A 22,315-nucleotide genomic window follows, 5' to 3' on the forward strand; every position below is an offset into this window, starting at 1 on the left:
TCACAGCTAATCCAATTATATCTATTCTGTGTCCTGCCTGCCTTAAAGATGATTTTCTAATCAGAAGCATTAGCTGCACAAATATAACACAAAACACCAGTAAAACTTTTAATACACATAAGTTTAGGGAAAAGTTCAAACTTCATTCAATTTTGTCAATTTATGTGTTTTTTAATATTCATTCATAGGATGTGGACTTCGCCAGCAAGGCCAGCATGTGTTGCCCATCCTAATTGCTCTTGAGGAGGTGGTGGTGAGCTGTCTCTTGAACTGCTGCAGTCCATGTGGTTTAGGTACACCCACAGTGCTGTTAGGGTGGGAGTTCCAGGATTTTGACTCAACAGGGAAGGAATGGCAACATAGTTCCACGACTGGATGGTGTGCAACTTGGAGGGGAACTTGTATGTGGTGTTGTTCCCATGCATCTGCTACCTTGTCCATCTAGATGCTAGAGTTCACAGTAGGTGCTGTTGAAGGAGCCTCTGAGTTGCTGCAGTGCATCATGTAAATGGTACACACTGCTGACACTGTGCTTCAGTGGTGGAGGGAGTGAATGTTTAAGGGGGTGAAGGGGTGCCGATCTACAGGCTACTGCTTATATAAAAATCTGTCCTATGCGCTCCATACTGACAAACAAATACACTCCTCACCCACCCTTGCAATACAATGGTCACACAACTGCAATAAAGATGATGGAAACCTGTGCCATGCTTCTCCCCTCCCATATGACAGTATCAAACCACATCTATATATCCCAACTTATCTTGAGATCACTGAAGGGCAGTTCAACACCAAACACTGAACTCCAAACACTCACTTTCCAAATCAGCCTACAAAGTTTCAACCCAATCATACCGTAATAATTATAGTAAGGTCAAAACAGAGACACTATTGAGGCAGTGATCGTAACATCAGCTAAAATGAGAACTGAATTTAAAAATGTGACTGCTGGGCATAAAATCGTTGTTTAAACCGGTCTCCTTTAATTCAAGGCAAAAATGGAGTGGTGGAGAGGGGCATGCAACCTCAAAGTCTGCCCAGAGACAATCCCATGTAACCTGGTTGCCATAGGCACTTATTGAAAGTAAGGTGCAAGTTTTAACATAAACGCAACAGGAGAAGGCAGCTGTTCTTGCTGCCTATGGCCTCTCCGAGGAAGTCAGACCGAAAGATTTGGGGAAGGCAACCAACAAGTGCTACTAGACCAAGCAGAAGAAAAGGACTGCTTTTGGGGTAATACCCAAGCGGAGGGCTGGTGAAGATGGAATCCATGTTCGAGAAAACAAGGATTGTGAAGAGTTGAAGACCGCAGGATGGATCACCGGAGGGAACCTTGCAACAGGAAGCCCATTTGATTATGCTCAAAGGGTTGAGTAAAGGGGATAAAAGCAAAATATTGCAGATGCTGGAAATCTGAAAACAAGAAGTGCTGGAAAAACTCAGCAGGTCTGTCAGCATCTGCGGAGAGAAAAACAGAGTTAACGTTTTGAGTCCGTACAACTCTTCAGAGCTCTGAAGAAGGGTCATACAGACTCAAAACATTAACTCTGGTTTCTCTTTCCACAGATGCTGCCAGATCTGGAATAAATGGCACTTTAAAAGATATTCTGATTTCCATTCTTCCTATCAAAGTGGATAACTTCACATTTCTCCACATTGTATTCCATCCGCCATTCTCTTGCCCAGTCATTTAACCTGTCCAAATACTCTTGCAGCCTCATTGCATCCACTCGCAGCTTACTCTCCCACCCAACTTTGTATTATCAACAAATTTGGATATATTTGGTCCCTTCATCTAAGTCATTAACTTAGATTGTAAACAGCTGAGGCCCAAGCACTGATCCTTGTGCTACTCCACTAGTTACAGCCATGACCATTGACAACTGTAAAAACCCATCTGGTTCACTAATGCCCTTTAGGGGAGGAAATCTGCCAACCTTGCTTGATCTAGCCTACATGTGACTCCAGGCCCAGCCATGTGGTTGGCTCTTAACTGCTGCCTGCCCTCTGCCTAGCAAACCAACCACTCAGTTGTATTAAACCACTACAAAGTCTTAAGATAGGAATGAAGCCAGACGGACCACCTGGCAACGACCTAAGTGCCGGAAACAACAACGGCAAACTCAGCCCTGTCGACCCTGCAAAGCCCTCCTTAATAACATCAGCCTGACAGTCATCCTCAAAGAATCATATCCCTTATGTCGCAGACACCACCATCTCTGCAGAGATAAGCTGGCAAAGAGATGCCCTGGGAGTCCTCAACATTGACTTTGAACTCCATGAAGTCTCATGGCATCAAGTCAAACATGGGCAAGGAAACCTTAGCTGATGAATCAGTGCTCCTCTATGTTAAGCACCACATGGAGGAAGCACCGAGGGTGGCAAGGGTGCAGAATATACTCTAGGTGAGGGAATTCAATGCCCATCACCAAGAGTGACTTGGTAACACCATTACTGACTGAGTTGGCCGAGGCCCAAAAGACAGCGGCTAGACTGGGTCTGCAGCCGGTGGTGAGGGAACCAACAAGAGAGAAAAACATACTTGACCTCATACTTACTTACCAACCTGCCTGCTGCAAATGCATCTGTCCATGACAGAATCGGTTGGAGTGACTCTGCACAGTCATTGTGGAGATGAAGTCCCGCCTTCACATTGAGGATACCCTCCATCGTGTTGTGTGGCACAACCACTGTGCTAAATAGGATAGATTTCTTTCAGATCTAGCAGCTCAAGACTGGGCATCCATGAGGCACTGTGGGCCATCAGCAGAATTATACTTGAACACAATCTGTAACCTCATGGCCCAGCATATCCCCCACTCTACCATTACCACAAAGCCAGGGGATCAACCCTGGTTGAATGAAGAGTGCAGGAGGGCATGTCAGGAGCAGCACCAGGCATACCTAAACATGAGGTGTCAACCTGGTGGGGCTACACCAGGACTGCCTGCATGCCAAACAGCATAAGCAGTGATAGACAGAGCTAAGCAATCCCACAACAAACGGATCAGATCTAAGCTCTGTAGTCTTGCCACATTCAGTCATGAATGGTAGTGGACAATTAAACAACTCACTAGAGGACCAGGCTTCACAAATATCTCCATCCTCAATGATGAGGAAACCCAGCACATCAGTGTAAAAGATAAGGCTGAAACATTTGCAACAACCTTCAGTCAGAAATGCCGAGTGGATGATCCATCTTGGCCTCCACTGGAGGTCCCCTGCATCAGAGATGCCAGTCAACAGTTAATTCAACTCACTCCATGTAATATCAATAAACGACTGAAGGCACTGAATACTGCAAAGGATTGGAGCCCTGACAATATTCTGGCAATAGTACTGAAGACTTGTGCTCCAGAACTTGCCGCGCCCCTAGCCAAGCTGTTCCACTACAGCTACAACACTGGCATCTACCCGGCCAAGTGGCAAATTGCCCAGGTATGTCCTGTACACAAAAAGCAGGACAAATCCAACCCAGCCAATTACCACCCCAATCAGTCTACTCTCCATCCTCAGTAAAGTAATGGAAGGGGTCATCAACAGTGCTATCAAGTGCAATTTGTTTAGCAATAACCTGCTCACTGATGCCCAGTTTGGGTTCCGCCAGAGCCACTCAGCTCCTGATCTCATTACAGCCTTAGTTCAAACATGGACAAAAGAGATGAACTCCTGAGGTGAGGTGAGAGTGACTGCGCTTGACACCAAGGCAGTATTTGACTGAGTGCGGCATCAAGGAGCCTTAGCAAAACTGGAGTCAATGGGAATTGGGGCAAAATTCTCCGCTGGTTGGAGTCATTCCTAGCACAAAGGAAGATGGTGGTGGTTGTTGGAGGTCAGTCATATCAGCTCCAGGACTCACTACAGGAGTTCCTCAGGGTAGTATCCTTGGCCCAACCATCTTCAGCTGCTTCATCAATGATCTTCCCTACTTCTGACCTATTGATGGAAGGATGTTCGTTGATGATTGCACAACGTTCAGCAGTATTCGCAACTCCTCAGATACTGAAACAGTCCCTGTCCAAATGCAGCAAGACCTGGATAATATCCAGGCTTGGGCTGACAAGTTGCAAGTAACATTCGTACCACACAAGTGTCGGGCAATGACCATCTTCAACAAGAGAGAATCTAACCGTCGCCCCTTGACACCCAATGGTATTACCATCACTGAATCGCCCACTAACAACATCCTGGGGGTTACCATTGACCAGAAACTGAACTGGACTATCCATATAAACACTGTGGCTACAAGAGCAGGTCGGAGGTTGGGAATTCTGCAGAGAGTAACTCACTTCCTGACTCCCCAAAGCCTGTCCACCAACTACAAGGCACAAGTCAGGAATGTGATGGAATACTCTCCACTTGCCTGGATGAGTGCAGCTCCCACAACAGTCAAGAAGCTTGACACCGTTCAAGCAGCCTGCTTGACTGGCACCGCATCCACAAACATTCACTCCCTGCACCACCGACGCACAGTAGCAGCAGTGTGTACCATCTACAACATGCACTGCAGGAATTCACCAAGCCTCCTTAGACAGTACCTTCCAAACCTACTATCATCTAGAAGGACAAGGACATCAGATTAATGGGAACACCACCACTTGGAAGTTCTCCTCCAGGTCACTCACCTTCCTGACTTGGAAATATATCACCGTTCCTCCAGTGTCACTGGGTCAAAATCCTGGAACTCTCCTCCTAACATCACATGGACTGCAGCGGCTCAAGAAGGCAGCCCACCACCACCTTCTCAAGGGTAACTAGGGATGGGCAATAAATCAATAAATGATGGCCCAGCCAGCAAAGCCCACATCCCATGAATGAATTAAAAAAAAAGAAAGATTCTTGAGACATTAGGATTGGCTCTGGGGGAGCTGGGACCTGTACAGGCTGCACCAGTTGCACCTAAATAGAACTGGAGCTGAATTCCTTGGTAGTGCTATTGGGGAAGGTTTAAACTAACTTGGCACAGTATTGGTGAGACCACATCGTGAACACTGTGAGCAGTTTTGGTCTCCTTATTCAAGGAAGGATGCAAAGGCGTTGGAGGCGGTTCAGAGGAGGTTTACTAGATTGATACCTGGAATGAGGTTATCTTATGCGGAAAGATTCAACAGACTGGGCCAGTTTCCACTGGAGTTTAGAAGAGTGAGGGGTGGCTTGATTGAAGTATATAAGTTTCTGAAAGGCATTGACAGGATGGACGTGGAAAGGATGTTTCTTCTTGTGGGTGAGTCCAGGAACTAGGGGGCACTGTTTTAAAATTAGGGGTCGCCCTTTTAGGACAGAGGGGAGGAGAAATTTTTTCTCTTGACGCTTGTGCAACTTTGGAACTCTCTGCCTCAGAAGGCGGTGAGTGAGGGGTCATTGAATATTTTTAAGGTGGAGCTAGATTGATTCGCTTGCCTAACAAGAATCTAAGGTTATTGGAGGTAGAATGTGAAACACAAACAGATCAGCCATGATCTTACCGAATGACAGGGCAGGCTCGAGGAGCTGAATGTTCTACTTCTGCCCCTATTTCATATGTTCATATGACCACCACCATTCACAACTCGGTATGGCAGGATTGCAGAACATAAGCCTGATCCATTGGTTGTAGGGTCGCTTAGTTCGGTTTATCGCTTGCTGCTTTTGCTGTTTGGCATGCAAGTAGCCCTCTGCTGTAGCTTCAGCAGGTTGACACCTCATTTTTAGGTATGCCTGGTGCTGCTTCTGGCATGCCCTCCTGCACTTTTCATTGAACCAGGGTTGATCCCACCGCTTGATGGTAGAGTTGGGAATGTGCTGGGCCATGAGGTTACAGATTGTGCCTGAGTACAATTCTGCTGCTGCTGTCGGCCCACACCTCATGGATGCCTAATTTTGAGTTGCTAGATCTATTAAAAATCTATCCCACTTAACACGGTGGTAGTGCCACACAACACGATGGAAGGTATCCTCAATGTGAAGATAGGGCTTTGTCTCCACAAGGACTGTGTGGTGGTCACTCCTATTGATACTATCATGGACAGATACATCTGTGGCAGACAGGTTGGTGATGATGAGGTTAAGTATATTTTTCCTTCTTGTTGGTTCTTCACTACCTGCCACAGACACAGCCTAGCAGTTATGTACTTTAGGACTTGGCCAGCTCGGTCAGTAGTGGTGCTACCGAGCCACTCTTGATGATGGACATAGAAGTCCCCCACCCAGAGTACATTCTGCGCCCTTGCCACCCTCAGTATTTCCTCCAAGTGGTGTTCAACATGGAGGAGCACGGATTCATCAGCTGAGGGAGGGGCGGTACATGGTAATCAGCAGGAGGTTTCCTTGCCCATGTTTGACCCAATGCCATGAGGCTTTATGGGATCTGGAGTCAATGTTGATGACGTCCAGGGCAATTCCCTCCCCACAGTATATCACTGTGCCGCCATCTCTGCTGGGTCTGTCCCGCCGGTTGGACATAGAGATGCTGATGGTGGTGTTTGGGATATTGTCTGTAAGGTATGATTCAGTGGGTATGACTATGTCAGGCTGTTACTTGACTTGTCTGTGGGACAGCTCTCCCAATTTTGGCACAAGCCCCTAGATGTTGGCAAGGAGAATTTTGCAGGGTCGACAGGGCTGGGTTTGCTATTGTCATTTCTGGTGCCTAGGTTGATGCCGGGTTGTCCGTCCAGTTTAATTACTTTTCGACTTTGTAGCAGTTCAATATGACTGAGTGATGTGCTCGGTCATTTCAGAGGGCATTTAAGAGTCAACCACATTTCTGTGGGTCTGGAGTCACATGTAGGCCAGACCAGGTAAGGACAGCAGATTTCCTTCCCTAAGGACTTTAGCGAACCAGGTGGGATCTTACGACAATTGACAATGGTTTCATGGTCACCACTACTGAGGCCAGCTTTCAATCCCAGATTTAATAACTGAATTTAATTTCCACCAGCTGCCATGATGGGATTTTAACCCTTATCCAGAGAATTTTAGCTTGGGCCTCTGGATTACTAGCCCAGTGACATTACGTTCTGCTTTCCCTCATGGAAATTGCAGAAGCACTGGCCAGACTCAGGGGTGGTGCCAGAGGACTGGAAATCGAAATGTTCAAAAAAGGGTGTAAAGACAAGCCCAACAACTACAGGCCAATCAGGTGACCTTTTAAGCTCTGAAGAAGAGTCATATGGACTTGAAACATTAACTCTGTCTCTCCCTCCACAGGTACTGTTAGACCTGATGAGTTTTTTTCCAGCATTTTCTGTTTTTTCTTTCAGATTTCCAGCACCCGCAGTATTTTGCTTTTATCTTAGTTTAACTATGGTGGTGGGGAAACCTCTAGAAACAATCATTTGGGACAAAATTAATAGTCACATGGACAAATGCGGGTTAATTAAGGAAAACCAGCATGGATTCGTTAAGGGAAAATCATGTTTAACTCACTTGCTTGAGATTTTTGAAGAGGTAACAGTGAGGGTTGAGGAGGACAATTCCATTCATGTGTACATGGACTTCAAAAGGCATTTGATACAGTGCTGCACAACAGACTGGTGAGAAAAGTTATAGTTCAGGGAATGAAAGGGTCGGTAGAAACGTGGATATCAAATTGGCCGAGTGACAGGAAAGAGAGTAGTGATTAATGGGTGTTTTTCAGGTTGGAGGAATGTTTGTAGTGGAGTTCCTCTGGAGTTCCTTCCTGATGTACATTAATGCCTAGACTGCGGTGTACAGGGCACAATTTCAAAATATGCGCATGATACAAAACTTGGAAGCATTGTGAACTGAGAAGAGGAAAGATAGGGTAGAACTTCAAATGGACATAAACAGCTGAGGTTCAAACGAACATAGGATTCGGAGCAGCAGTGACCTCAACTCAACATTCCACCTACCTCCAATAACCTTCGACTCCCTTGTTAGTCAAGAATCTGTCTCCCTCAGCCTTAAAAATATTCATTGACCCTGCCTCCAACGCTCTCTGGGGAAGACTCACAGCCCTCAGAAAAAATTTCTTCTCATCTCAGTCTTAAATGAGACACTCGCACCCCAGCCCCACCCCCGGATCTTATTTTTAAACTGTGTCCCCTAGTTCTGGTCTCTCCCACAAGTGGAAATATCCTTTCAGCATCAACCCTGTCGAAATCCCTTAGGATCTTATATGTTTCAATAAGATCACATCTCATTCTTCTAAACTTCAATGGATACAGGCCCAGTCTGTCCAACCTTTCTTCATAACAATACCCTTCATTCCAGCAATCAGTCGAGTGAACCTACTCTGAACTGCTTCCAACATATTTACATCCTTTCTTAAATAAGGAGACCAAAACTGTACACAGTACTCCAGGTGTGGTCTCGCCAATGCCCTGTATAACTGTAGCAAAATATCCTTATTTTTCTATTCCATTACCTTTGCAATAACAACAACATTCCATTTGCCTTCCTGATCACTTGCTATCTCTGCATATTAACTTTTTGTGATTCATGTAATAGGACACCCAGATCCCTCTGCACCTGAGTCCTGCAATCTCTCTCCATTTAAATATGTTGCTTTTCTATTCTTCATGACAGTCAACAAGTTCACATTTTTCCGCATTATGCTCCATCTGCCAAATTTTTGCCCACTTAACTGTGCCTTTGCAAACTCCTTATGTCCTCTTCGCAACTTACTTTCCTACCCATCTTTGTGTCATCAGCAAACTTAGCTACCATATATTCTGTCCCTTCACACAAGTCATTGATATAAATTGTAAATAGTTGAGGCCCCAGCACTGATCCCAGTGGTACTCCACTTGTCAACATCTTGCCAACCCAAACATGACCCATTTATGCCTACTCTCTGTTCCGTGTTAGTTAACCAATCCATAATAATATGTTACCCCCTATGCCATGAACTCTTATTTTGCATAGTAACCTTTGATATGGCACCTTGTCAAAGACCTTCTGGAAACCTAAGTACAGCATATCCACAGGTTCTCCTTTATCCACGTTGCTTGTTACTTTCTCAAAATACTCCAATAAATTAGTCAAACATCATTTCCCTTTCAAAAAACCATGCTGACTCTGCTTCATTGCATTGAGATTTTCAAAGTGCCCCACTGCTACCTCCGTAATAACAGGTTCCAGCAGTTTTACTTTGACATATGTTAAGCCAACTGCCCTGCAGTTTCCTCCTTTCTGTCTCCCTCGTTTCTTGAATTGAGGAATCGTGTTCATTATTCTCCAATCTGATGGGACCTTTTCAGAATCTGAAGAATTTTGAAAAATTAAAACCAACTCATCTACTATTTCATCAGCCACTTCTTTTAAGACCCTGGGATGAAGCCCATCAGAGCCTGGGACTTGTCAGCTTTTAGTTCTAATAATTTTCTTAGCACCTTTCCCCGGTGATTGTAATTGTTTTAAGTTCCACCCTCCCTTTCACCTCCTGATTCACTATCATTTCTGGCATGTTATTTGTATCCTCTACAGTGATGAGAGACACAAAATATCTGTTCAATTCTTCTGCCATTTCCTTATATTCCATTATTAATACCCAGACTCTCTCTTTCTCTAGGGCACCAACACTCACTTTACTCTTTTCCTTTTAAATACCTGTAGAAACTCTTACTATCTGTTTTCATATTTCTAACTAGCTTTCTCTCGTACTCCCAATTTCTCCCTCCTTATATATCTTTAGCCGTTCTTTGCTGTTCATTATATTCTGTCCAACCTTCTGACCTGCCACTCATCTTTGCAGTAAATTCTTTATAACACTTTATCTTTAATTTTGATACCATCTTTAGCTTCCTTAGTTCGCCACGGATGATGCTTCCTTCCCTTAGAATCTATCTTTCCTACTGGAATGCATCTTTTCTGAGTATTCTGAAAATGTATCCTTAAATGTCTGCCACTGCATCTGTGCTGACCTAACGCTTAAGCTAATTTTCCAGTTCACTTTCCCAGCTGTCTTCATGCCCTCAAAATTACCCTTATTTATGTTTCAAACACTAGTCTTAGGTCCACTTCTCTCTCCCTCAAACTGAATGTGAAATTTAATCATGTTATGATCACTGCTACCTAGGGGCACCTTCACTATGAGGTCATTAATTAATCCTGTCTCATTATACATCACCAGATCTAGTACAGCCTGTTCTCAGGCTGATGCTACAAAGTACTGTTCTAAGAAACTGTCCCAGAATCACTATGAACTCAATCTGTTTTGTCCAATTTATACACAGATTAAAATCACCCATGATTATCGCCATACCTTTCTCACAAGCCCCCATTATTTCTTCCTGTATACCCCATCCTATAGTGTGGTTATTGTTAGGGGGCCTATAAATAGGTGGACAGAACAGTTAAGAAAGCATATAGTAGCCTGGGCTTTATTAATAGGGGCATAGAGTACAAGAGCAAGGAGGTAATGCTGGATTTATATAAGACACTCATTAGACTGCAACTGGAGTATTGTGTACAGTTCTGGGCGCCGCATTATAGTAAGGATGTGAACACGTTGGAGAGAGTGCAGAAGAGGTTTACAAGATTGGTTCCAGCGATGACAAAACTTCAGTTATGAGGGTCGATTGGAGAGTTTGGGACTGCTCTCCTTGGGGAGAGGAACGCTGAGAGGAGGTGTGATGGAGATGTTCAAAATCATGAGGGGGCTGGACAGAGTAGATAGGGAGAAGCTGTTCCTGCTCGTAAAAGGATCAAGAACGAGAGTGATTTGCAAAAGAAGTGTGATGGGGGGAATAACTTTTAAGTGGTTTGGGTCTGGAATGCACTTCCTGGAAGTGTGATGGAGGCAGGTTCAATCGAGGCATACAAGAAGGCACTGGATGATTATTTGAATAGAAGCAATGTGCAGGGATACAGGGAAAAGTCAGGGCAATGGCACTAGGTCATAATGCTCATTTGTAGCGTTGGTGCAGACACGATGAGCCAAAAGGCCTCCTCCTACGCTGTTAAAATTATGTGATACTGGTTAAGGTCTGGAATGCACTGCCTGAAAGTGTGGTGGAGGCAGGATCAATCAAGGCATTCCAAAGGGAATTGGATTTATCTGAAAAGCAGCAATGTGCAGGGTTGTGGGGAGAAAGCAGGTGGAAGGCACCAAGTGAATTGCTCAGAGCTGGTTCAGACACGATGGGCCAAATGGCCTCCTTCTGCACTGTAACAATTCTGTGATTCTGTGAACGCGATTTTCCTTTCATAAATCCATGCAACTCCACGCACTCATTATGATTTTCTATGATTACTTTTTGTACCTGTGCGCTAGCTTTCAGTGATTTGTATACCTGGACTCCCAACTGAGCATAGGCCTCAACTGGATATTGGAAGGTGGTTCCTACTTCAACTGATTTTTCAGGCTTCACAGCAGCTGAGCCTGGTTCATTGAAGTGGTGACTGGAGGCCGCAGAAGTTGTCTGTATTTTAAAACTTCACCTTCCTCCCAATCAGCTCTCCCTCCATCCACAGCACCAACACCCCACCAAATCTGTCAAGATCACCTGCGGTTCTCAGCCATCTGATACCGACCAGGCCCTAACCAGCCAGCTAAGGTCAGGTCTGGGAGCCTCGTCTGCAGCTTGCCGCAGTGGCGTGGATGAGGCCAGAGGACAGCTTTTTTAGGGCCGTCTTTGGGCTTCTCCATTCTGGTCGTCTGACTGAGCTCAACTTCCAGGAGTTTGAGCATTCAGGCCCCGTGGTCTCGTAAAGGCTGCTCTCAATCGCTTTCAAACTGCAAGGTCGCTGCTTGGTAAGACTAATTTTAAAACTTAAATAGCAAACAGGATATTTAACAACAAATGTAAAGCAGGTGGCCTTCCATACCTTTCTCCTTACCTCTAGACTTGACTATTCCAACACACCCCTGGCCAGCCTCCTACTTACTGCCCTTCATAAACTTTAGGTCATCTAAAACTCCACGGCCCGTGTCCTAGCTTGCACTGAGTCCCACTCACCCATCATCCCTGTCCTTGCTGATCTACACATTGTCTGCCAATTACGCTGATCCTTAATTTTAATCACTCTGCAACCAGCACCCTAAGCTCTAGACTGTCCTTCCTAAAACTCCCCACCTCTCCTTCCGACTTTAACGGCCTCCTTGTAAGTTATCCCTTTGACCAAACATTTGGTCACCTGTGCTAATATCTCCTTATGTGTCTCAGTGTCAAATTTTATTTGATAACGCTCCTGTGAAGCGGCTTGGGATGTTTTACACCATTAAAGGTGCTATAAATGCAAGCTATTGTTGGAGATTGGATTAAGAATTTTATTGGGCCGTAACTTAGCGTCGGAAAGTGCTGGCCTGCAGGAATTAGAAGAAATAAATACCTACTTACCTGGTCTTGAAAATTACGCTGGCACCTCGGAGCTGCTTGGGGCCTGCATCAACAGACTCCTCGAAGGCCCCAGCGAAGTGTAGCTCCAATGAAATCAAAGAGGCCACATCTCCCTTTGTTACGGCACTTGCTGTCATAAAGCAGGTGAGTTTAAAGGGCCAGGGAAATTGACAGGCTGGGGGGGAAGGTAAATGTCTAAGGTAAGTGGATAGGGTTTGGAGGGATGGGGGTGTCTGTGGGTGGTCCGGTGGGGGTCGTTCGGAAGTCCGTGAGGGTGGGGGAGGGTCCGAGGTTGGTTGGAGGTCTGGGGGAGTGGGGGAAATCGAAGTTCGGGAGTTTTTCTAAGGTCAGGGGTTGGTTGGGGGGGGGGGGGGGTGCTCAGGGGAGTCACGTGGAACGGGTCTGGGTCTTTACAATAGTTACTCAGAAGTTAGAAAAGGTTTTAATTCTTCCAACTTTTTCTGACTAACTGTTGGTATGACCCTGGCGGAAGCATCCGTTATATTGCATTTCCAGAAGGTTCCCAACGCAGCACAATTGTCCAGAGGAAGTGTGCACTTCTGGGCAATTGCCACGCAAACCCTTAGCCGGGGAAATTCCCAGAGGGATTCCCCAGTGCATCTTTGGGGTACCCCCCAAATCCGATGCTGGGAAGCTTGGTAATTATGTAAAGTTCGATACAGAGGGAGTCATGAATTATCACTGTCACAATCTCTGGGAATGTGTGCAAACTGGATCAGTACAGAGACAGTTAGCCATCAGAAAGGCCCTTATGAGATTCTGAATGTGAATGCATCAGCTTTAAGTAGCAAAGATGTATAAACCATAGCTCTAGGAAGGGAGAAAGGACACCAACGTCCTGAGAAATAAGAGTATGCACCTTACCCTACACCCTGCCTCTGACACAGCTACCAGCATCACATTCCAGCTCACTTTGTTAATTATTCACTATAAATAAAACATCATCTTCCGAGTGGCTTTGTGGAAAGGAGGTCTCAATTAAGGACTGGGTGCTTGCATTCCTGCTTGCAGCTTCAGGTCTCCTGAGAGCCCCTTTCACTGATGCAGGTTACATCTTCGCATTGCCATTTAGCCTGATTATGACTGTGAGTCAGACCTTTTGTATGACAATCTTTCTGGTCTGTTGTGTGTCTGTCAGTACCAATACCTGGAATTAATTACACCATTCGTACCTTTGGCAATTTAACAAAGCAAAACCCCGCTCTCCCCGGGTAAAACGCTTTGGTTAGTGTTGGAGGGACTTGTTCATCTTTCTCTAATTGAGTGCCACATAATAGTTCCGACCTTTTCATGAGGCATCAACTGTGAGATGCATTCTGAAGAAAGAGAAACTCAAAGCTGTACTGTCGGCCTGAATGATCTGTTAATTAAACCAGTGCTTTTAATGAATGTGGTCGACAGTAGCACAGGTTCTGCTGTATCTGCTCAGCTCTAACCTTTGTGCGAGTTTCTGTCTAATGTCTGGCTCAAGTTAATTGGTCCACGCTAATTTACACAGATTCCAGGCTTCTGGAATAGGTTGGCAAGGAATCATTTTATGAAGATGTATTATTATTAATTTTAAAACTGTGAAAGATTTTTGTTAGTCAAGGGTATTAAGGGATAGGGGGGCAAAGGCAGGTAATAGAATTAGCTTGAAGATCAGCAACAGTTTCATTTAAAAGACAGAACAGGCTCGAAGGGCTCCTCCTGATCCTATTTGCTACATCAATGAGTCGAGAGGTAATATTTGACTAATAGAAAAGAGGAAAATTTGCTTGACTTCTGACGGAAAGGAACTCACCCAAAACACTAAGCTGTCATTTTACAGATGTTGACTGATGTGTGCATTTACTGGCAATGTTTGTTTTAAATTAACAGGGTAATGTAAATCTTTGGAACCATTTAGACAACCTCTCATTAAAAAGTAGCAAAACAGCAAAGAAATCCTTAAATGTTTTAACGCACAAATAAGCTCTCAGTTAGCTTACTTTTAAGCAACATAGGAACAGGAGTAGGCCATTTGGCCCTTCAAGCCTGCTCCAGCATTCAATAAGGTCATGGACTATCTGGTTGTGGTCTCAGCTCCACTTTCCTGTCTGCACCCCACCATAGCCTTCCTTGCCTAACAAAAATCTGTCTAACTCTGCCTTGAATAAATTCAAAGACCCAGCCTCCACTGCTTTCTGGGGAAGAGAGTTTCCACACACCAACGACCCTTTCAGAGAAAAGGTTGCTTCTCATCTCAGTTTTAGAAGGGAGAGCTTATGCCTCTAGTTTTAGTCTCCCCGCAAGATTTTTCCACTTACTTAACAGCTTGTTTTCATATTTAAGACAGGGTCTCGCCCATTTTCTACCCATTACCTCTGTCTAAGCCAAGCTGTACATGCAGTACCAGCCCAATGGAATTGGGCAAAAACAGTGTGGAACTCTTCTTAAACAGACAGAATGAAAAGGGCCAAATTACAAATGTACTTGGAAACCAAATTTAGTCAAATGAAACTTTTAGTTTTTGCAGTTTTATATAGATTATTTTTGTAAGTTTGAAAATTCTGGAATTGGAATAAGAATTTAAAAACCAAATAACAGAAGTTACAGTAACGAACCTTGGAAATTTACAGTCCACCAGGAAGCTATTTGGCCCATTGTACGCATACTGCCTCTTTGCTGGAGCAATTCAAAACGAAGCCCAGTCTACTCTCCATAGTCCTGCATCTTTCTACTTCAAATGTTTATCCAGCAGTGTGCATTCGTACAACAATATCAAACTAATCTCAAATTAATTTGTTATCCTATTAAACCAGTGATTTGACAATTTAATTTATTAATTTAAACTTGCTAATTTAAACTGACCTCTGATAACAATAGAAAATGATACATAAGTAGTTTTGATACAACTAAGAGAATACAAAACCCAATGTACTCACAACATTTAAAACCTCATTAAAAATGCTGCATCAAAAAGGACTGTCTGAAAGGAGTTGGACTCTCTTTGATTTCCCATACCCAGACCACAGTGACCAGGCACCAAGGTAGCAGACTTGTTCCAGGGTATTCTGGACACAGATGCCTTTGTGAGGTCCCCAAAATGGATTGTAAATAATGCGATTTGGACCATTTTCCTTCTCCATATGCTGATTTCTTTATTTGTGTTCCAAGTACGAGTGCAGGATTCACTTGACTTATTACTGCAGTCCAGGTTGCCACCGATCTCAATATTGTGTTTTTAAAAGATTAGAAGAAATAATTGCCTCTGACACACTCTCCATCCATCTGTTGTCCTTCCTCACTATCAGTCACTCTCTCCTGTCTTCCCGTCTCATAGAATGGTTACAGCACCAGGAGGAGGCCATCTGGCCTGTCAAGCCTGTGCTGGCTCTCTCATGTCTGTCATTCTGTTCCTTCCCAGGTCTCTGTCACTCTTGCCCTCCCTCTCTCTCTCTCTCTCTGGCCCTCCGTGTCTCTCATAACTTTCCTCTAATTACATCAGGACAGCGCCTGCTTTTCAGAAAGTAATACACTTGATACACAGAAGTGAGAAGTGCTACCAAAATGTAACCCCTTCCTGCATCTCTGTTGCTGTCTCCCTTTTTTGGTTACTCTGACTGCTCGAGTGGTTGAGGAAGCACCAAGAACAAGCTCCGAGCCCCCCATCTTCTTTCCTTTCCTCTGCTGATCACTCTAATTTTACCTTTCCTGAACATTTGATCAATGGCATGTTATGTGAAACCCTGCTCTGTTCCAGAGTAGCTGGTGTTATACAAAACACTGCTCTGTTCCAGAGTAGCTGGTGTTATACAAAACACTGTTCTGTTCCAGAGTAGCTGGTGTTATACAAAACACTGCTCTGTTCCAGAGTAGCTGGTGTTATACAAAACACTGCTCTGTTCCAGAGTAGCTGGTGTTATACAAAACACTGCTCTGTTCCAGAGTAGCTGGTGTTCTGTCACCAACTTGACAGGGCCACATGGAGAAATCAGAGCTCCGTAAATAATTAAAGGCCTTGAGATGTTTTACTGTGTTAATGGCGCTATACAAATGCAAGTTTTATGACTTTGATATTCGTCTATGGGGTGTGGGCGTTGCTGGCTAGGCCAGCACTGATTGCCCACCCCCAATTTCCCTGCCTTCTTGAACCGCTGCAGTCCGAGTCTCGTAAGAATACCCAGTGCTGTTTGGAAGGGAGTTCCAGGAATTTGACCCAGTGACTGTGTGGTAGCCCTAATATACTTCCAAGTCAAGATGACGTGTGACTTGGAGGGGAACTTGCAGGTGGTGGTGTTCCCATGCATCTTCTGCCCTTGTCCTTCTAGGTGGTAGAGATTGCGGGTTTGGAAGGTACTGTTGAAGGAGCTTTGAGAGTTGCTGCAGTACATCTTGTAGATGGTACACACTGCTGCCACTGTGTGTCGGTGGTGGAGGGAGTGGATGTTGAAGGTGGTGGATGGAGTGCCAAATAGGCTGCTCTGACCTGGATAGTGTCAAGCTTGAGTGTTGTTGGAGCTGCACTCATCCAGGCAAGTGGAGTTTATTCAATCACACTCCTGACTTGAGCCTTGTAGATGGTGGACGGACTTTTGGGAGTCAGGAGGTGAGTTCCTCTCTGCAGAGTTCCCAGCCTCAGACCAGCTCTCTTACATGGCTGATCCAGTTCAGTTTCTGGTCCTTAGTAACCCCAAGGAAGTTCATAGTGGGGGGATTCAGCGATGATAATGCCATTGAATGTCAAGGGGAGATGGCTGGAGTCTCTCTTGTTGGAGAGTCATTGCCTGGCACTTATGTGGCACGAATGTTACTTGCTATTACCAGTCCAAGTCTGAATATCATCCAGTTCTTGCTGCATATGGACATGGACTGCTTCAGTATCTGAGGAGTCACAAATGGTACTGAACATTGCACAATCATCAGTGAACATCCCCATTTCTGACCTTATGATGGAAGAAAGGTCATTGATGAAGCAGCTGAAGATGGTTGGGCTGAGGACACTACCCTGAGGAACTCCTGCTGTGATGTCCTGGAGCTGAGATGACTGACCTCCAACAACCACATCCACCTTCCTTTGTGCTAGGTATGACTTCAACCAGCGGAGAGTTTGCCCCTTGCAATACATTACCCCTGCTCAAGGATGGGACCCTGCATCTCCGAGATTCACTGATCCTTGAATGCTCCCTCCCAGTAGAGGCAAAGGCAATTTTATAATCATCGGTTCACACGCGTTCTCAGAAAGCCGCATATTAAGCCAAGTGGAAAGCCTCACTGCCTGTAGAGCACAGCTCAATCTCCCCTCCCCACATCCACAGTCAGACTGGACTTGTATCGAGTGGGGGAAAAAGACACTAAAGACAATAACATGGATTTAAAGGAAAACCTGCTGCCTTTACTAATAACATCATACCAGTCTTAGTAATCTCAGGAAAAAAGGCCAAATACGCAGCAGTATACACAGACTGTGAATGTAAAAGGTAGAGGAGAACATAAAACAGGACAAAATCTTAGCAGCAACATAAAGCCTGACAAACATGCCTGAATACTGGAAAGTGAGGAATTATTTCTTGACCAAACCACTCATCCATTAACAATTTTACTGTCTTGTTATAAGTAGCAATGACAGGAATACCTGGACAGCTTGTCAAACATATTGACGAGTTTCATTGCTTCATACTCTTTCTGTTCCTCGGTCATTCCGTCCATTGGATTGGGCATCGGATCTTCAACGTGACCAGTGATGGGATTAATGCTGCAAATCAAACGACGCACAGAATCAGGAGTTAGCAGCCAGCATTACACATGCTTGGTTCGAAGTATAACAGGAGAGTAAGTTTTCTTAAAATGATAGCTAGAATAATCCCAGCTCCCTGTCTTCTCTCCTCATAGGGCAACTGGAGGTTTAACTGAAGTCCGAAACAATCTATTGCTCAATCCCCATCATGGAAATGAGATTACTTTCGCAACTAGGATTGGAAGATTTTTTTCCACTCAAGTATCAGGAACGTAGAACACAGCAGCTTGGGAATATACAAGGCCATAGCCAGTACCAGAGTCTAGAAGTTGTCACATCCCACATTATCGCTCCCATTAGATCCCTCTCCAAATACTCACCCAGCTCACAGTCCTTCTGCCTCTCTTGGCAGCCCATCCCATACATTCAACACCCCTTGCCTAAATTTAAAAGATACTTTCACCCACCCTCTGCTGAGTTTGCTAGCCACCATTCCTCTTTGTGTGGAATGATGGAACTTTTAAATACTCTTTACACACTTGCGTTCTCAAACCACCAAAATAGTTTGAGAAGATACTTACAAAGATTTGACACTTTTGTACTCTTCAGTGTCCGTGTCCTCATCTTCAGAATACTGCCCGTCACCCCTTCCTCCAGCCAGCAGCCCGTGGGCAGCAAGTAACCCCGCAGCATTACCGTAGCCAGTGTACTTTAACAAGCAATCAACTGGAAGAAAGAAACATTCATCAGTAAGTTACATCCCTCCCTGCAGATGCATTTTCCAAGTAGATGCTGAAAATCAATTAGCACAGTTTAGGATTAAGAGGGAAACGTTGTTTTAAGTTTTTGAGCTGCTGCTACGTTTCACTGGTAGACCTTAGCAAAATATCTGAAACGGAGCGTTAATGTACTTTGGATATCGTTAGTAACTAAGAATTTATCTGATCACAGAATCATCCAGCACAGAAGGATGCCATTCAGCCCGTCAGGCCTCTTAGAAAGAGCTATCAAATTTGTCCCACTCTTCTGCTCAGTGCTCATAGCCCCACAATTTTCAAGAATTAATCCAGTTTCCTCTTGAAAGTTACTATTCCACATCTTTTCAGGCAATGCACTCCAGATGCTGCTTTAAAAATCTTTCCTCAAAACTCGGTGTCATGAAGAGATATTAATGTGTATAATGTTATTGGAAATTATTTTTAAATGGGGAGTGTAGGTAAGTGAGTGAGTGAGAGAGTGAGTGAGACAGAGAAGGAATCGGATTAAAGACAGCTCGTCTGGGTGCTTTGATGTATGGTAGTTTGAGATGTTAATTAGATAAAAGTAAGGAGTGAAAGATAAAGAGCAATTTGCATTTGCTGAATAAACCATTCAAAAGGGAATAAAATCTTGCACCTAGCTGGGAGACACCAAGCAATGTGTTTATATTACTAATAAAATTGGTAGAATGAAAGGTTTATTGTTAGGCGAGGTAACATTTTAAAATATCAAGTAATACAATGGGAAATTTACATTCAAAGGGAAAGCTAGGTATAAACAGTGAGGAACTTGTGTGAGAGTTAGAGGCATGTAAGATCTAACCAGCCTGTAAACCCTACAACTGTGTCTGCAAAGGAACTAAATTGAAAGGAACCTCATTTTGAATTTGTAAGGTCAAATGTGCTGTATGATTCTATGATTTCATGTAAGGCTAAGGCCCTATAGCACCACCGTTGGTGGGAGGGTTGATTACAGCATGACAAGTTTACATAGGAAGTTCTCACTGAAAGCAGTTGACAGGAAGTACACACAGATTTTTATTACATTAAGAGATCGATAGTGACCAGATTTTGCTCTCCCATCACACTTTAATCCAATTAGCATCAAACATGTCACTAATCAACATCATGTTGATCAGAACCTAAATGTGTGGGCCTCTTCCATTAACCACAATAAAGGAGTGGAATATAGGAGATGAAGTTACACCAATGCTCACCACTCTCTTTGCACAGCACAAACAGGAATTCTGCTGCAGTGTGTTTCACCCCAGTGTCGATGTGGGTCATGAGACGTACCAGCTTATTTCTAAGTGTGGTGCCAATTTCGGGACGATTCTTTACATCTTTTAAAGGAGGCAGGACCTGCCAATGCAAAAATGGCAATAGTTTAGAAAAAGTTTTGACACATCATGATACAACACGCATGGTCTGAACCCGCTGGGTAATATTTATTTAATGGTAGGTCACTCACTGGCAATTATCAATTTAACTGCAGGTCAAACAGTTAAATCACACCAGACTTTGAATATAACTGAGAAGTAAACTTTAAAAATGAATTTGCACTTATACCAACACCTCATCACATCTCAAATGTCACAAAAACACATCTCACGTAAGTAATTGGGTTCCCGATTGTGCTTTGAGTATTGCAAACCTTAAAATACTAACAAACTCATGCTTAATTTTTACTTCCTGTAGGTTCCATCATCTTTGCATCTCTGTAACATTATTCTCCTCTGTTGTTGTGTAATTGGCCATTAGGAGGTGTGCGGCAGCTGGTATATGGAGGCTCCCTATTCTCTGCCTTGCCACCAACGTCTGTCTTTACTTGATCAATGAGCTTTTTCATTTCATAGTTAGCAAACTCAGTTAACCATTTAATAGTCGCACTTTATTATAAACTGGCTTTATTTTCATGAGGGGAACATTTCAAAGTTAGATCGGAAACACTACGACATGCAATTGGGTTACTTTTACAGCTATAATCTTTGAAGGGACTTCCGTTATGTGGATAGATTGGAGCAGCTGAGAGGAGATTGGATAGAGGTGTTCAAAAGAGAGAGAGAGAGAGAGAAAAACACTGTTCCCCTTGGCAGAAGAGTCAATATCCAGGGAACACTGACTGATACAAGATGATTGGGACAAGACCCCAAAATGATCTACAAAGGGGAATGAAGATTGAATTTACTGCAGTAGGAGAGGTTACAGATGACAAACAATTGGGACTTAATATGGGGCAGGGTTTAGGTGTTGGAAGTACTGGATGGACTGGAGTATGTGCAAGGTGGATCTCAGGAAGTCAGTGAGGAGACTGTTGGAGAACTCGAGCCTGGAGGTGGCCATGATGTGGAGAAGGGTTTCAGTGAAGTGGGAGTGAGGTGAAGATGGAATATTTGTTGGTCACAAAACTCCACTTTAACTAAAGTGTGACAGGAGATTTTTTCATATATCTTTCTTTTAAAATCACATATATTGCAAGAAATACCCCAAACAATAAAGATTTTTTTTTAAGAAAAAGTCTGCCAAACAATTTTTCCAGCAGTTAAGGGAATTCATTTAGCTAGCACTTCAGAGACTTGGTATATTAAACTAATTAATCTAACCATAAACTAAACATAAAACTAAGAACTACGTTTCTATGTGAGACATTCAGAAGGAAAGTGGATTGTTATCTGAGAGGAAAGAATGCACAAGGTCACGGAGACTAGGCAGGGCAAATTGCTTTTTCAGGATAGCCAGTATAGACATGATGGGCCAAATGGCTGCCTGAGCTGCAACAATTCTGTGATTATGTCAATGAAATTAGAAAAAAAAAACTATAGTTGAAAAGTCAAGAATGAGAGGCCATAGATACAAGATGAATTGCAAGGGATTTAGAACAGAGGTACTAAACAATACCAAGGAGGAGTACCCGCACAGTAATCACTGAATCAGCAACAGTCAGCATGGAGTTAGGACAGGGAATGCCCTCCTGGTAAACCTCCTTGACTTTAAGGATGCCACAAATGAAACAGACGGTGAAAGTTTGTATGATGTAGCTTATTTAGCCTTCCAGGAATTCTGTGACAAAGCCCCACAACGAAAATGACTAATTAATTTGAAACCCATGGAGATTGAAGGTAGAATGTGAGGCTGCACAAGAAAAGGAGGAAACGTGTGTGTGCTTGAAATGCTCTTTATGTTTTTAATATGAATCTTCACCTCCTAGTTTTCCAAACAATAACCGGGGACTGGTTAAAGTTTAGCCAGTTGACAGCTAGATCGTTTTACAATACTTAATTCAAATTCTGTTCTTTTATATCGCTGTGGGTTGGGGGGGAAGAAAAGAATCAAATAACTTATTTTCCTTTTGAACTTATCAAGTCCTTACCCGTGAACGGATATATTTCCTCATATCTCTGTGCTTCCTGGAACCTTCTGTCAGGACACTTAAAACTGGAGTCAATCCTTCCTTTAAATTGGACCCCTATCAAATATAAAAGGTATAAATAATCAAATTAAAAATCAAAACTCAGTGGGAAAATAATATTGTTGGATAAGACGTCCACTTCACT

General features: G+C 43.7%; 1 protein-coding gene across 2 annotated transcripts in view; it reads right to left on the minus strand.

The window, feature by feature from the left end:
* The window catches only part of ric8b (RIC8 guanine nucleotide exchange factor B), a 57,001-nt gene that overhangs the window by 3,157 nt on the left and 31,529 nt on the right, over positions 1–22,315 (minus strand). For both annotated transcript variants that reach the window (XM_041216160.1, XM_041216159.1), the window contains exons 6-9: positions 22,132–22,227; positions 19,979–20,123; positions 18,585–18,729; positions 17,902–18,021 (exon numbers count right to left, since the gene is read on the minus strand). In XM_041216160.1, coding sequence (XP_041072094.1) covers positions 17,902–18,021; positions 18,585–18,729; positions 19,979–20,123; positions 22,132–22,227 — 506 coding nt within the window. The remainder of the gene's footprint in view (positions 1–17,901; positions 18,022–18,584; positions 18,730–19,978; positions 20,124–22,131; positions 22,228–22,315) is intronic.

This window comes from Carcharodon carcharias, chromosome 21 (assembly GCF_017639515.1).
Source record: "Carcharodon carcharias isolate sCarCar2 chromosome 21, sCarCar2.pri, whole genome shotgun sequence".
Lineage (NCBI taxonomy): Eukaryota > Metazoa > Chordata > Chondrichthyes > Lamniformes > Lamnidae > Carcharodon > Carcharodon carcharias.